General features: G+C 43.0%; 1 protein-coding gene across 1 annotated transcript; it reads left to right on the plus strand.

The window, feature by feature from the left end:
• Positions 1-9,012: 9,012 nt before the first annotated feature.
• Positions 9,013-14,127, plus strand: LOC119331888 (cyclin-dependent kinase inhibitor 1C-like). Its single transcript, XM_037605066.1, has 3 exons — positions 9,013-12,720; positions 12,962-13,062; positions 13,600-14,127. Exon 1 carries the CDS (start codon positions 9,537-9,539, stop codon positions 10,260-10,262), a length of 726 nt encoding a protein of 241 aa, XP_037460963.1. The 5' UTR covers positions 9,013-9,536; the 3' UTR covers positions 10,263-12,720; positions 12,962-13,062; positions 13,600-14,127.
• The last annotated feature ends 1,975 nt before the right edge of the window (positions 14,128-16,102 follow it).

The following is a 16,102-nucleotide window of genomic DNA, read 5'->3' on the forward strand; positions in this document are numbered from 1 at the left end:
ACCGTTCTCATGCACCTTTTGATGCACCGATTGTTTGAATTTTAATTATGTGCATTAATGCCTAGAAAATGCACATAATCCCGTAAATATTGTAAATGAACCCGGAAAGTGCCAAATTTGAACACAGTGATTTGCATGGTTTATGTTCATCATAGAAAAAACTCATGGACAAAGGACAAAGGAAATTTGGATCCACCTTCAATCTCGGTGATTTACTATCGCACACAATTCATCTCCGTCGCCTCTACAAACCATGTGTGTTCACCCACACATGCAAAAGGAAAAAGAAAACCCTCTCGCGCACTTCGTCCCCACCCACTCACCATGGACTCCTCCGCAACTCTACACCTCATCAACTTCTACCGTGGCAACCACCCTAAGCTCGGCGGCTGTTGTCGGCGGGCGGAGGTCGCGCTCCAAACGGCACGGGATTTCGCCCCTACCGCTTTCCACCGCCTATTTGCAGTTCTGCACCGACATTCTAGACTCTGGTCGATTTGGGTTTTCTGCAGGATTGGGCCTTGGATTTTTCTCATGGAGAAGGTAATCAACTTAGAGAAATATTCACTCATCTCTTATTGCAGTCCATTCAACGCTATTAATCAACCGGTGGAAATCGCCGTGGATTCATTTTTGTTCTAGCTGATTCGTGGGTGTTCATTCATGTGTCCGCATTGCGAGCACAAATCGGGCAAGTGTGGTCGCGGATAGTCGGAAGCGAAGTTCTATCTCACCATTCTGGATGACTTCAGGGAGTGCTCGGTATGTTCAATCTCAACCTACCATGGTCGACATGGCCTAAATCTATGAACATATACCGTTTGTTGCTACATTTGGATAAAAGGTACGGTGCCACGTGCAGCCTAGATGTCGAAGCCGACCCCCCCCCCCCTATATTAGGAAAATATATGATGTATTGTCCATTCAGTTACTCTCATATTTGCATCAAATCTTTGTTACATTATCTATTTTTAATTATATATTTTTGTACTTTGCTTCCATCTATATATTGATCTGTTCTATCAGTTACTCCCATATTTGCATATTGCTCTGTTATTTCAATATATCTAATTTACGATCTTAATTTTCATTTCAAGCAGTACATCACTTGCTTTGCAAGAACATGAGTAGAAGGAAATCTTGGGCTTTACTTTGTTGATGACTCCATGGATGTCATATTGACAATGCAGCATGGATTTACAATGACGGTTAGCATAAAACTTGATAAAGATGGTCACTCCTATTTTGATGCGGACCTTTGGAGAAAAATGTCTAAGTGTTATGAACTGAAAGCTGGCAATAAAATACTAATGCGTGCACCACAGCCTGGTCTAATTAACATGGATGTTTACTTCCCCAACGTCATCAGCCGATCAAAGTCTGATCGAGGTTAGTGTCCTTTCAAATTTCTCCATGTTGGCATATTACTTAGCAAAATTGGCGTATTTGTTTTGACTAATTGATCACTATTTAAGCAACCAATTATGATTTTATTTTCTGACTCCGTTCCTAGGAAGTAACAAATTATATTTACCAATTTATGCGCACTATATATTCTTCTGGCATGTTCTGAAAAATAATACTTTTCCATCTTTTAAGCAGGATATATTGGATGCATAGTGAACGATCTGTATGTTACTAGGCGTACCATTTCACTTGAAGGACTTGAAGCATGTCATATTTTTTTTGATAATCTGACAGAGATAGCACAGCGTATAAACGCTGGATTTTGGATGAGATTAATTATACCTATGGTGCACACATTGAACAAGACCAATTGTGTGCACAAAACGTTGGTAAAAAGTCTTATTTCAATGTTGATGCTCATAAACTATATATATATCTTCAATGATATGTTACAATTGGTTTTTATTCTACTTTTCAATAGAAATTGTCCGCTGTAGCAGTTCCTGGATCGATTTTCCGGCATGGTCGAATTACACTTGTGCCTGCTAATAACGCCAAAGTGATTGCAAGGTACTGCACTTCCCGTAGAAATGGAACCATTCAAATTAACAAGTTCTCACTTGTCGTGGCAATGCATCCATATTAGAAAATTGGAGACATTGTTCTACGCATGCTCTACCAAGGCACAGGAGGGCTCTTCCTTTTCATTGGTGAGATGCCGAGTCGCCGTGATCGAGCTGCTTCCAGCGGATAGTTGTGGTTGTTGGCCCTCAGCCTCTTAAGATGTGATAGTTGTTACTGTGTTAAGTATGTAGATATGGACCATATGGTTGTCAAAACCGTGTTACGAAGATCCTCTTTTTGTCGAATAGTGTAACCAATATATATATGTTACTCAAATATTGTTAGCCAAGTTCTTGAATTTTCATGGAAAGTATTAGTATCGTACACAGCTCATTGAGTTTAAGCGCGTGCCCAATGTCCAGAAGGCATATGCATATTAATTGCCCATATTGCAAATTCATACACGTGTTAACAAAAGGAAACGTATGTGTAACTTACTAATCATCGCACACGAGTACTCGCAGACGCATCATGTGCGATACTCGTGGCCACCGCAAGCAATTAGTATGCATTTTCAAAGTTTTTTACACATAGAATCACACACGAACTAACTATAGTAACCGTCTGTGCTGTAATTTCTCATCGCAAACAGTTCATCCGAGTCGGCTGTTTGCCGCGTATCACATACATCTTGTTTACACGACTCATTTGTGTTCTTTTGGCTCATCGCAAACAGTTCATCTATGTGACCTATATGCCACATATCACACACATCTTGTTAAGTTGAACCGTTTCTGTTGTGTTCCCTAATCGAAAACAGTTCGTCCGAGTGAACCGTATGTCGTATATCACACACACCTTGATCTGGCTAATAGTTTCTGTTGCACTCCCTAATAGAAAACAGTTAATCGGAGCAAACTGTATGACGTATATCGCACACACATTGATATGGCTGCCCGTTTCAGTTGTTCCGCCTCATCGCAAACAGTTCAGATGGATCAACCGTGTGCCCTGCATCGCACACACAACTAAAATCGGAACCGTGTTTGATGGCTCCACCATCGCAAAAGTTTTGCATCTTTTTTGATGGATTTTTACATCACTGTTTGTGATTAATGCATCACACACACTTTCGTCAAAGGGTCTCTGATCATAGTGTCGTGTTAGCAGCATCCTGCAGTAGTGTGCAAGCAAACTTGGACATTTGATGTTTTGTTTTTTTGGTTAGGAAACAAGATGGTTTGTAATGAAACCTCATGCTGGGATGTGGCTATAGGTTTCCCACGAACCATGGAAATGTAATGCTATTTCCTTCTTATGTTCCACAACTTCAGTAGATCAAGACCTTGTAATATTGAACCCACCTATCTATCTTTAAGACTGCTTTTAGGTTCAATTATATGCAAATTATCAATATCTATATTACTGTTTAGTTGCCTTGTCAATGCTAGTGAAATAAATGCTGCCAAAGTACAGAAAAAACAAACAAAATCCTGGAAAATTTCAATTTCATTTCATTACCACAATCCACAGTACATGCCATTAAGAACTAGATACATCATGCAAGCACTGAACACTGAACTTCACTTAAATCAGATTTCATACTACCACATCACTTCTTAAAGCCTACATACACCACTATTGCAACCTGTACAACAAATGCGCCGAGAATACTCCTACAAAGAAAAATGAGCTCATTCATCTTAGTCGATCCGACGCGCCTCCTGTCGAGATCAGCGAGCGCCGATGAGTCCCCTCGAAACCCTAGTCGCCCTAGCCGCCGCCAGAGGTACCAGTGTAACAAAGGCTCCAACCATGTTTGAATGTATATTTTCAATCATATTAAAAAAATGCAATTTTGTAACTAGGTTCTTTTATATATTGAACATTGGGCCACACTATACATAGACTCGAATTGCCAAAAAATTAAAAATATACTTGGACTTTGCCATATTTTCAAGTTAATTAAAGAAGAAAATCCCCCGCAAAAAAAATTAACGAGGAAAAATACTTGACCGCACACGGACACATCTCTCACCCTCTCCCCTTTCCCCACACGTCGTCGTGGCTTGCTCTGCCCGCTGCCGCCCTTGCTCCCTCTCCGCGCTCTCCACCACAGACGTGGTGGGCGTTGTCGCATCTCTGCGTGGCCACCACACCCTCCACCCCCGACGCGGCTCGCCCACCGCGCAGCAGCATCAACTTCATCCATGTGAAGGAGGCGGAGGGGATTGGAACGAGAGGGGCCAAGAACCGCAGGGCTCTGAGGTACGGTTAGCTCCTTCTGACTAGGCTCATCTCTTTTCTTTTCACAAATCTAGCGGAGCAAGCGAGGCGGATGGCACAGTCGAGCTAAGAACTGCCATTTTTGTAAAGGTCAACGGGGGCAAAAGCAGCCCACCGGAGCTGACTTTCCACTTAGGCTTTCAGTAAATCGTAATTTCTATTGTCTGTTTGGCTCTAGAGATTAGTCGGGCTAAAGCCTCTTGACATAAGTGTCGCATCCCCAAACTTCAAGAAATGACAACTAAGGTTTCTTGTCAAACTATAATTCATACAGTGTCGTCTCAACGGATTTAGATGGTGCCCTATTTAAAGTGAATGCGGCCGTCTCTAATGCATAACCCCAAAACGATAGTGGCAAGTCGGTAAGAGACATCATAGAATGCACCAAATCCAAGAAAGTACGGTTACGATGTTTGGACACCCATTACACTGTAGTGCTTCAGGTGGCGTGAGTTGTGAAAAAATTCCACATTGTTTTAAATGAGCGCCAAACTCGTAACTCAAATATTCACCTCCACGATCAAATCATAGAAACTTTATTTTCTTGTTACGATGATTCTCCACTTCACTCTGAAATTCCTTTGAACTTTTCAAATGTTTCAGACTTGTGTTTCATTAAGTAAATATACCCATATCTACTCAAATCATCTGTGAAGGTAAGAAAATAACGATATCCACCGTGTGCTTCAACACTCATCAAACCGCATACATCGGTATGCATTATCTCCAATAAGTCACTAGCCCGCTCCATTGTTCCGGAAAATGGGGTTTTAGTCATCTTGCCTATAAGGCATAGTTCACATGTATCAAATAATTGATACTCAAGTGATTCCAAAAGTTTGTACTTCCTTTGTAGCTAGTACTCAAGTGATGCCCATAAGGCATGGTTCACATGTATCTTGTCATGATGAACATGCATGCAAATCTGGTGGCAGATGGAGTGTAGCTAGTACTTCCTGTGTAACCTGAAAGTTTGGCCAGAAACTTTGAAAGCTTGTTGTGCTCAATTTCTGTGATGGGAATGGATGAAATTTGGGTGGCAGTGGTGTTTTGTCAATTTTATTCATCATGAAAAATTTGAGCTTAAATGGGTGGATGCAAAATATACTTATTTCACAGGGTGGTTAGGTGGATGCAGACTTTGAAAAAAATTGGAGGGAGTTGTGGTGGTTAGGCAAGGCTCAAAATTTGTGGTTAGGCTTTATGTGGATAGGTTAGTCTCTATGCAAAATTTCAACTTCATAGGATGAGGGCACCATGTACTTGCTTCACACCTGACAAATCTGACATATACCCGGGATGATTTGTTCTAGTTAAATTTGGCTTAAGTGGGGGTGTGTGAACATGGAAATGATGGAGATATAGGTAGGAAGATATGTCCCATAAATTTGGTGATTACAGTGCAAGTTAATAAGGTGGTCTGGTGCAACTCGGTCCTTAGGGGGTTGGTTAGCAGAAGTGGCAATTAGGGTTTTGGGAGGCAAAACGCTAATCCCAAAATCGCAAGCAACTGGGCAGTCACTACTCTTAAATAAACACAAGAATGCAAATAAAAGCCAAGAACACAAAAAGAAAAAGATGGGAGGCAAATCTGGAAAAGAAATTTTCATAAATGAAAATCCAGGGTGTTACATGTACATATGTTTGTTACATACTAGCAAGATGCCCATGCGTTGCACGGAACATCAAGATGCATTTGTATGAGTAGTTTATCTTGTGGGAGAAAAGGATGAACGAGGGAAGGCCTTATTTGCAAATGTGGAGAGGGGTGTGGGTATCTTTTTGCAAAATTGCCATAGTTTCCTTCCTATCTGTCAGATATAAATCGGACGACCTATATTGCAGGATGGCAGGCACACCATTATCACCAACTCTGTTTTTTTATAAGAGTAGAGATAGGGTAATTGTGATGTAGATGATCTCTAATTTTTGAAGTAGACGCCAAGTCTTCAGAAGTTTTCATCTTGACGCTTCTAGGCCCGACAAACGTGGCCCATCGACAAACCATCTTGAGGGTCCTCACCCTGGCCCACTAGGTTAGAATACATGGCGTGCACCCCCTGGACCAGAACACCATCAGCTAGCATCGATGAGTCTCCTCGAAACCCTAGTTGCACTAGCCGCCGCTAGATGAATTAGGTTTTCGGGGAGGAGAAGGCTCCACCCATGTTTCGAATCTAATTTGAAGCACTTTATATGCCTAAATACCTTGGGCCACACTATAGCCCTAGACTTTGCCATATACTACAGTACAAGTTGAACACAAAACAACTTGAACCACATTTGACACCCACTGCGCGAGTAGGTCGCCGTTGGCCAGGTCGGATACTGCGGTGACCAGGGCGGCACTTGCTATTGGAGCAGATTGGCGACCCTTGCATGAGAAGCCCAACAACATTCAAGAACGGGCTTCACTTTGCTAGGTAGTTATAGGGTAGTTTAGCATAATTTTATATGTAACTTTGAATTGAGTTTCATGTAATCTGTAATTTGAAGTACTTTTGAGGTAAAACGATTGGAGATGCCGAGAGCACAGCCGACAGAACTCCTCCCCACCGCATCTCACCTGCTCCTCGGCGCCGCGGCTGACTTCCACGGCTCCACCCACGCGGTAGCCGTCGTCTCTCGGCCAGCCCCAGCCCCGCTTTGCTCCCTCTCCGCGGCGGTCCGCGTCGCCGCCATATCTCCCTGGCCACCGCGCCCTCCACCACCGACGCGGCTCGCCCACGACGACCAGCACCGACGCTCCCCCCTCACCCACCACGGCCGCCGCCACGACCAGATTGGAGAAGCTCCAGGGCGGCGTGGTGGCGCGCCACCGAGCCACCCCCACACGCCCTGCATCTTGAAGCTAGCCGAGGGAGCCGCGCCTCCGGTCACCACCTGGTTTGCTGCTCTTCCTCCTCGGCACTGAAGATTTGCTTCCCTGTCTCCCCCTTGATCCTCGAGTACCAATTTGATGGTTTGCAGGATCGATTCACCTCCCGCGTGAAGCCATGAAGCAGGGGAGCGGCACCCACCACGCAGCAGCAGCTTCATCCATGGCGCCGGGGGAGGAGGCGGAGGCATTGCTAGCTCCGAGGTACTGTTAGCTCCTTCTGACTAGGCTCGTCTCTTTTCTTTCACAAATCTAGCGGAGCAAACGAGGCGGATGGCACAGTTGAGCTAAGAACCTTCAGTAAACTGACATTTCTCTGAATGTCAACGGGGGCAAAAGCAGCCCATCGGAGCTGAATTTCCACTTAGGCTTTCTGTAAACCATCATTTCTATTGTTTGTTTGGCTCTAGGGATTACTCGGGCTGAACTTTTTTTATCATAAAAACAAAAATCTATATTAATGATTGATTGACTGCTGCAGGCATTGCCTGATGGAGCATGGTATTGTTCCACTGAAAGACCTAGTCAGTTGTGGAGCAGAACCTGTTCCTGTTCCTGCCGTGATTGTCGATCTCAGAAAGTAGAAGTGTGAAGAGAAAGTTTTGATGAAGATGGCTACCTTGATATTCAATGCAGAGTTTTGAGGGAGAAAACCTCAGAAGATAGTAAATCGGTGCTGTCCAAGATGGCATTAGGAGTTTAGTTTTTTCATGTAAGATTAATTTTCCATTAGTTTGTGTTTTTGTAATGTTTTCTGTCAGGGCCCTAGGCACACTCTCATTCTCTTTGCTAATACCTATTGCAGTTACCACGACATATACATGTCAATGGTGTTTCACTACAGGAACTGTCTTCACTTTCAAAAGGTCGGAAATCTTCAGAAAGGCAGAGTGATGACTTATGCAGGATCTGTTCAGATGGCGAGGAGCTTCTTCTTTGAGACACCTGTCCAAGATCTTTTCAGAGGTAATACCATTATGCACATATGCCTACCCAGTAGCGGATGTTTCCCAGTTAACCCACCTTCCATTCTTTTAGGATATGCAACCGTCCACATGTTTGTTTGATGGTGGAATTGCGGGCTTTACCATGTACTCCCTCTGTAAAGAAATGTAAGAGCATTTAGATCACTAAAATAGTGATCTAAACGCTCTTATATTTGTTGACAGAGGGAGTAGTTACATAGCGATTTAGAAGGCATTTTAGTGAATCCTTTGAACTAAGCTTTAGTTTCTGGGCTGTCACTACTGGTTGTCTTTGATTATGAACTGCAGAATGTCCACAAAAAACGATATTAGGCAAAATTGATATGAAATTTCTGTTATGGAGTATGGACTGCTGAAGTTTTGGAGGTTTAATATCTGATCATTTCATCCCCATACTACTACATAGTACATACTAATCCATTGAACACTTTTGAGTTCCGTCATCAGTTTATGTATGTCAGTCATACTTCTGGACCTGACCAAGAATTCTGTTCCTTTTCTTCTTGGCTTTTGCAGGCTCGATGATTTTGGGAAAAAGAAATGTAGTGACAGAACTGTGCTGCTTTCTGATCAAGTATGTTCACCAATCACGGACTGTAGAACATTGTGGTGTTTGTATTGACATTCTTTCATGATTTATCTGTACTGAATCATCATGCTATTTTTTATCTGCGGAAATCTCATTTTGATAAACTGACAAGTGTATGTTGCTATTTGTTCAGATTGGGATGGAATATCACATTGGATGTCCAAAGGAACAGCAATGTACTGCGCCGTATTGACTGTGGGGTAAACTTTTTTTTTTAGGTGTTTCATTTGGCAAAAGAAAATAATAACATTTTGAAAAAAGAGGGCTCAGTTAAGGAAAGAGGGGACTTTTTTGGCCCTGAACTGAACTGAACGGAAGGAAAGAGGGCTTGCTGAGCCTCCCCTGTTCCTCCCTTCAAATACCCCCCCTCCCGCCCCAACCAACAAACGCAACGGCCCCAACCAACAAACGCAACCCCCCTCCCACCATCGCAAGAAATCCGAGGCAACTCACCCCGTCCCAAGAAATTCTAGCCAAGAAACCGGAAGCAATCTCTGTCCGCCTCCAATGGCCCAGGAGGCCAATTGCGACGGCGAGCCTGCGATGGAGTCGGCCGCCCTCGTCCCCGGGCCGCCGGCCGCCACCCCGCCCCCCCTGGACGGACGAGGGGTCTCTCCAGTTGCTGGAGATCTTGCGCCTCCATCTCAGGGGCGTCCCGCATTGGCTCATCCCCCGCTACGTCATCACTGGGGTCGACCTCTACGATCGGGAGCCCCAGGAGCTCCTCCGCGCCCACCCCTCCGCCGCCTCGGCCGACGGCAAGAAGGCGCTCTACTTCCTCAACCGCGTCCGGGCCAAGGCCAAGAACGACGGCCGGAAATGCCGTATGGCTTCCGGCGGCACATGGAAGTCCGAGCGTGCGCCGGTGGACATATGGGGCGCCTCCCGCATCGCCGGCACCCGCCAGAACCTGTCCTTCATCATCAAGGGACCCGAGGGAGAGGACCTGCGCTCCGGCTACATCGCCCAGGAGTTTGCGCTCGCCGGCCACGCTGGTCGCCTCGCCGGCGGCGACCAGCTCGTGCTGACCAAGGTGTACTTCACCCGGCGGGGAGAAGAGGCCGTCTCCAAGGCCAAGGAGCGCGTGATGGCCAAGGCAAAGCGCAAGAAGACGGCCGCCGCCGCCTCCTCCTCCTCCCGGGCGCCTCTTCCGCCCGCAGCCGTCTCCTCCCCTGCTCCCGGCAAGACGCCGGCTCCCGTCGCCGCCTACTCCCCTGCTCCCGGCAAGACGCCGGCTCCCGCTGCCGCCACCTCGCCGGCTCCCCCCAAGAAGGCGGATGCCCCTTCGTCCTCATCGCCGGCGCTCATCGACCAGGCAGTCTCCGACTCGTCCGCGGGAGGATCCACCTCATCCACAAGGTTGCTGCTGCTGGAGGTGGGTGACTCCCCAGTAAGCCAAGCCCAGGACTTCTCGATCCGGCACATCCTCAGGGCGGCGGAGCTGGTAGGCTCCTCGCTGCCCTTGAACAAAAGGAAGCCTGTCCCATTTAGTTGTGATGGCTTGTTCTTGCTCCAGGAAGGGCCCAGGAAGAAGTTTCCATCATCTCCATAGAAATCCTAGACAATGTAGGGGCAGTGATCCTGGTTACCGAGAAAACTCATCTGTGATGTTAAATGTTGAATACTTTGAGTTCATTTCGATGAAACTAATGCTAGTTTTGCCTGATGAAACAAATTCTTGCTCTTCATACTGTCTGGATGCTGGTTTGGTCTTGTTCTTTACGGAGATCGTTATATTTGTCTTGCTGCGTTTTTCCTTTTTCCTGCTGTAATCACAGCAGACAAGTGGTTCTTGTAGAAAGGAGTTTCTACTCTGGCCTTTTCATCATTTTAGAGAATTTCTTATCTCTGGTGTATTGCAGAAGGGCTTGATGTGGATATGTTGATATGTATGTTTCTGATGCTCTTGCTAACAACTTCTGATTTGTATGTCAAGGTGTAAAATTGCATGTTTAACAAGCACTCTGCTCTTATGTATCATTTTTGTTTAGCAAGCACTATCATTTTTGTTTAACAAGCACTCTGCTCTGATGCTCTGATGTATCATAGAGATCTAGGGGCAGTTATCCTGCTTACTGAGAAAACTGATCAGTGGTGTTAATTCTTGAATATTTTGAGTTCATTTCGATGAAACTAATGCTCTTTTTGCCCGATCATACAAAAATACTTGTTCTTTATTACCGTGTTTTCAGACATAATTGTTCTTGTTCTTTATACTGTCTAGTCTTGTTCTTTATACTTGTTCTTTACGGAGATCGCTATATTTGTGTTGCTGCTTTCTCCTTTGTCCTGCTGTAATCACAGCACAGACAAGTGGCTCTTGTATGAGGATTGACTTTCTACTATATCTGGTGTTGAGCATGAGGACTGACTGATTTTGCTGGGTCCCCACTGTTGCTTCACTATCAGTAGTAGCTTCTAGTGCAGCAGAATACACTGGAAATTCAGTTTCCCCATTCTGCATCAGATTGTTGAAAGGGATATTCTAACTGAAAAGGTAACTGGTTAGAATTGATAAAGATGTTGACTCATTTTTTCTTGCTTAAATTGATTCAGCTGTTGCATCCTTTTGTATTGCTTAATTAATCTACACAGGAGAGGTTTCCCTAGTTCTATATGATACAATACACCTGCTCTAGCTTTCATCGAATGTTACAGTTTATTGTATCGTTTTTGTTTAACAAGCACCATCATGCCCAGTAAAATTGCATGTTGTTTCAAGATTACTGCACAATTTAAAATATCACTGTATTTAGAAATTAACAGCTCAATTTCTTGTTGGTGGACCGAGGTACAATTTCTATTACTGATGCAAAGATGAGGCTCTTGGCAAATGCACTACAAGTTGACGATAACCAGCACTTTGTTTTGCTCTCTGAGAGGTTGTTCATTTCCTTTCTCCCCGTCTAAATTTGTAGTGTATATTTCTACCCTGTCACCTGATGTTCTCTACATACTACAGCTGTGTACCCCTGCAAAACTTCTACAGTATTACTTATATGATTATTATCTCATGGAAACAAACATCATCTTTGTTGACCAGTTAGTGAACACCTAGAAGGTTATGTTGCTCATGATTTTGTACAGAAAGAAGATATTTTTTCTATTAGGAGTCAAAGAAATGCTGACACCTATAGTATTGTACGAAACAACGTGGTCTCTCCAGCGATGGACATGCCTAAATTATTATTTTCCAGTTCAGAACGATGAGCAGGTAGATACTCTCAACATATGTTACCTAAGATGATTATAAGAGAGATTTGAGAAAGTGAGAGGTCCATCTATTCTGAATAGTTCATTAGACATGATCATATATGGTACGCAATGGTGCCAAGAGAGATGATTTAGTCAATGGTGCTGTCAGGACATGTTTATCCTGATTTTGCTCTGTTATATATGGTACGCAATGTGCCAACCTTGCATGGAGTTGCTTGACCGTTAGTTTTGTAAAATTATTGTCTACAGGAGAACATTGCCCATGCTGCTCAGTCCTCACGTATTTTAAAGCTTTCCAACAGATTTCATATGTTATTTTGCATGGAATATCAGTCACCTATGTTTATATAATTCAAATGGTCAGAAAATTACAAAAGAATTACAGAACCCCAACTGGTTTCTTTTCTTGATCAATGGTACTACCAAGCAATTTTTTTTTACTGATTTTTTGGGTCTGCATTTTACTTCATCAGAAAGGGAACTAACTTAATATTGTTGTTCTTGATGCCAACCCGTGACCTAACTTATATGCTACTGAGAACTAGATTATAGTGTTCCAGTTAACCTTTTGGTTTGTGAAGTTTAGTTGCGCTTCTTCTTTATACTGTCTGGATGCTGGTCTTGGTCTTGTTCAATAGGGAGATCGCTATATTTGTGTTGCTGCTTTTTCCTTTTTCCTGCTGTAATCACACCAAGTGTAAGTAGATTAATGCAGGAAATTACAATATCTGGTGTTACACATGAGGGCTGAGTGATTTGCTCGGATTGTTGAAAGGGATATTCTAAGTGAAAAGGTAACTGGTTAGAATTGATAAAGATGTTGACTCATTTTTTCTTGCTTAAATTGACCCAGCTGTTGCATCCTTTTGTATTGCTTAATTAATCTACACAAGAGAGGTTTCCCTAGTTCTATATGATACAATACACCCATTCTAGCATTCATCGAATGTTCCAGTTTGTTGTATCGTTTTTGTTTAACAAGCACAATTTAACATATCAGTTTATCAAGAAGGTAACAGCTCAATTTTCCTGTAGGTGGACTGAGGTACAATTTCTAATATTGATGCAGAGAGGAGGCTCTTGGCAAATGCACTACAAGTTGATGATAACCAGCATTTTGGTTTGCTCCCTGAGAGGTTGTTCATTTCCTTTCTCCTCGTCTAAATTTAAAGTGTATATCTCCTAGAAGGTTATGTGCTCATGATTTTGTACAGAAAAGTTATTTTTTTCTTTTTATAGTTGAACAAATGCCCGTTAGAGGATCTAACTTAATATTGTTGTTGTTGATTCCAATCCATGACCTAACTTTAGCACCAGCTGATGACCATTTATATGCTACTGAGAACTAGTAGATTATAGTGTTCCAGTTAGCCTTTTGGCTTGTGAAATTTAGTTGCACTTTATAAGAATATAAGAACATGAACAACTATTGCTTAATCCCTAATTCATTTTGTTTTTCATTCATGCTATCCACTATATGTGTTTAAAGTCTTCTTATCAATTCACCATGGTTGATGAATATGTTGGACTGTTGGACTTTCCTGAGCTTCTGTGGTCTTGGCCGTGTCTTCATGCTCATGCAGTCGCATTATGTTGGACTGTTGGACTGTTGGACTCACGTGAAAAACTAAATACATGTTACAGCATTTGATGATCGCTATTTATCGTGACAGGAATATGTGAATGTCTCCCCTTCCAGAAAAACATAGGAGCGCAAATGACCGCACATGAGGCGTGCCAACTTATAATGGAAGTCATGCCGTGAGGCGAATTCCATGCCAACCGTGCTGTGTGTATATGTGAAAAGACTGACTGAACTTCAGTACTCAAATAGAATCCTGGTAAGAACCAGCTCGTTGGTGAACTTTGCGGATCTGCGGATGGATCTGACACCCACAGGGACAGGGAAAGAGATGATCACTGAAGGTGACACTGCTACAGGAGAGGAATTCCGAAGATGATCCAACTGTGGTACAAGAGATGATTCTTTGATCAGATAAGAGGTTTCTGAGCTGGAGTATAGATCCTGATTAGTTGAATTATCTTGCAGCTCAAAGGAATTATTTGCATACAAGTGTTGTACGTGGTATACCAGCTATTAAGAGAATCTCCTCTGTTTTATGGATTTCGGTGTAAGCATGAAACTGTACTTCTTACTACGTACTATATTTTACAAGCAATTTGACATAATAGCATGCTTTTCTCCGTACCTTGATGAAATAGCACATCTTTCTTTTTGTTCGATTTTAATGGCACACTTTTCCTTCATGACTAGATAAAATGGCACAAACTGTCTTTTATCAAATTGCTCTATACTATATGGTACAGGATGGACATGGCGCTGGGCTAGCTGTGCTATGTTGCGCCCACTGGGTGCAGTATAGTAAGCTGCGCCCAAGTGGGCCGCCCAAATAGGGGGTTTTCTCTCTGATTATTTCTTGAAATAAATTGCTGGCCGCTGTTTTAATCATGTTTGAGGGTTCGAAATAATCTAAAAAATTATGAAACTTTTTCCTGTAGAAAAAAATTATAAAGCTTTTTTCAAGCCTCTTCGGAACAAAACAAAGCCCCACAAAAATAATCAATATTTTTGGATTCAAAATTACGTTATGTTATATTTTATCCCATTTATTTATTATTTAGGGTTTGAACTACAAGTGTGTTGTGGGTATCTCCAAAATTAATGGAATAATTTCCATAGCTTCCATATGGTAGCAGAAGGCTAAATATGTGTTTTCAAGATATTCGACGAAGTGAAATCCCTTGATTTAAGTATATCAAAGATCCATGCAATTTATTCAATAGTGCATTTTGTTAGTGTCTGAAGATTTAAACCATTCCAACCCATGTAGAGTAGTATTTAGGGGTGAGTCCATACGAATATAGATATGAAATCCATGCCAAACTAGTGGCGAAGCAATGTACAAAATACGAATACCTATATTTGATTACCCAACTTTTTGGTAAAATCAGCGTACACATCTAGAAATTCTACCCAAAAAAATACGAATACCTATATTTGATTACACAACTTCAAATTAAATACACAAGATTGTAGCTCTGGCACCGCCACTAGGAGTAACTTATATTTAACTACACAACTTCAAATTAAATACACAAGATTATAGCTTTGGCACCGCCACTAGGAGCAACCACTGCCACTAGCCATCCACGTTGCCAAAGGACATATATAGCATCCCGGCAATGCCGCCACAAAATCCGAAATAATTTTCAGTTTTTTTAGGGATAATGCAACTCTTTATTCATCAAAGACCACAGATAGTGGGATTACATTTGAGTTATGGGGTTGCAAAAGCCATAAGTAGCGGCCAGGAGTTAACGAAAGGGGAAATCTAGCTAACTTATGAGCATCCTCATTGACTACACGACTCTCAAAAGAAAAAAAAATAGAATTGAAGTTACATGCTCTGGTTTTAATCTCCTCAATCATTACTGCATGTCGACCTCGGCTTCCTTTAGCTATGTCATTAACCACCTGCTGTGCATCTGATGCCACAACTAAATTCTGGAGGGCAAGATCTTCTGCCAGTGCTAGGGCTTCACGACAGGCTATCGTCTCAAGTATACTTGCATCTTGCAAACATGAGATGATCAAAGATGAACTCCCCATATAATTACCATGGCGATCTCTGCATACTGCCACTGCTGCTCCTCTCGATTTTGAGACTCCTGCATCAACGTGGATTTTGGCGTAGCCATGTGGTGGTGCTTTCGGACATGTACTGCGGCCAGTCCTCGCTACCCCAACTCTGCCTCCCATGGCCAGTTGCTTGATGGTTTCAAGTTCGGAGATGAACCGATCAATGAATCTGTATGTAGCTCCAGGACTCTGAAATATGCCTTCATGGATAGCTTGCCTCTGAGCATGCCAAATGGCCCACAGGGTGACTGTCGTCTTTACAAAGTTTGCATGTGATAACGAATTCTGAATCAAGAACAACCATTGCTTGGGATTGTTTTCTGTCGCTGCGATGAGTTTGTCCATCAAATCTGCATCTGTTAGTGCCCAAACACAGCGGGACATTGTGCATTCCAAAAGGGAGTGCCTCCAAGAATCAACGGCTCCACAAATACCACCTCAACTCGTGGTGGACATGTTACAGTGGGCACGAACATCTTCCATGGGTATCGAACGTTTTGCTAGTCGCCATAAGA

The sequence above is a fragment of the Triticum dicoccoides genome, chromosome 7A (genome assembly GCF_002162155.2).
Source record: "Triticum dicoccoides isolate Atlit2015 ecotype Zavitan chromosome 7A, WEW_v2.0, whole genome shotgun sequence".
Taxonomy (NCBI): domain Eukaryota; kingdom Viridiplantae; phylum Streptophyta; class Magnoliopsida; order Poales; family Poaceae; genus Triticum; species Triticum dicoccoides.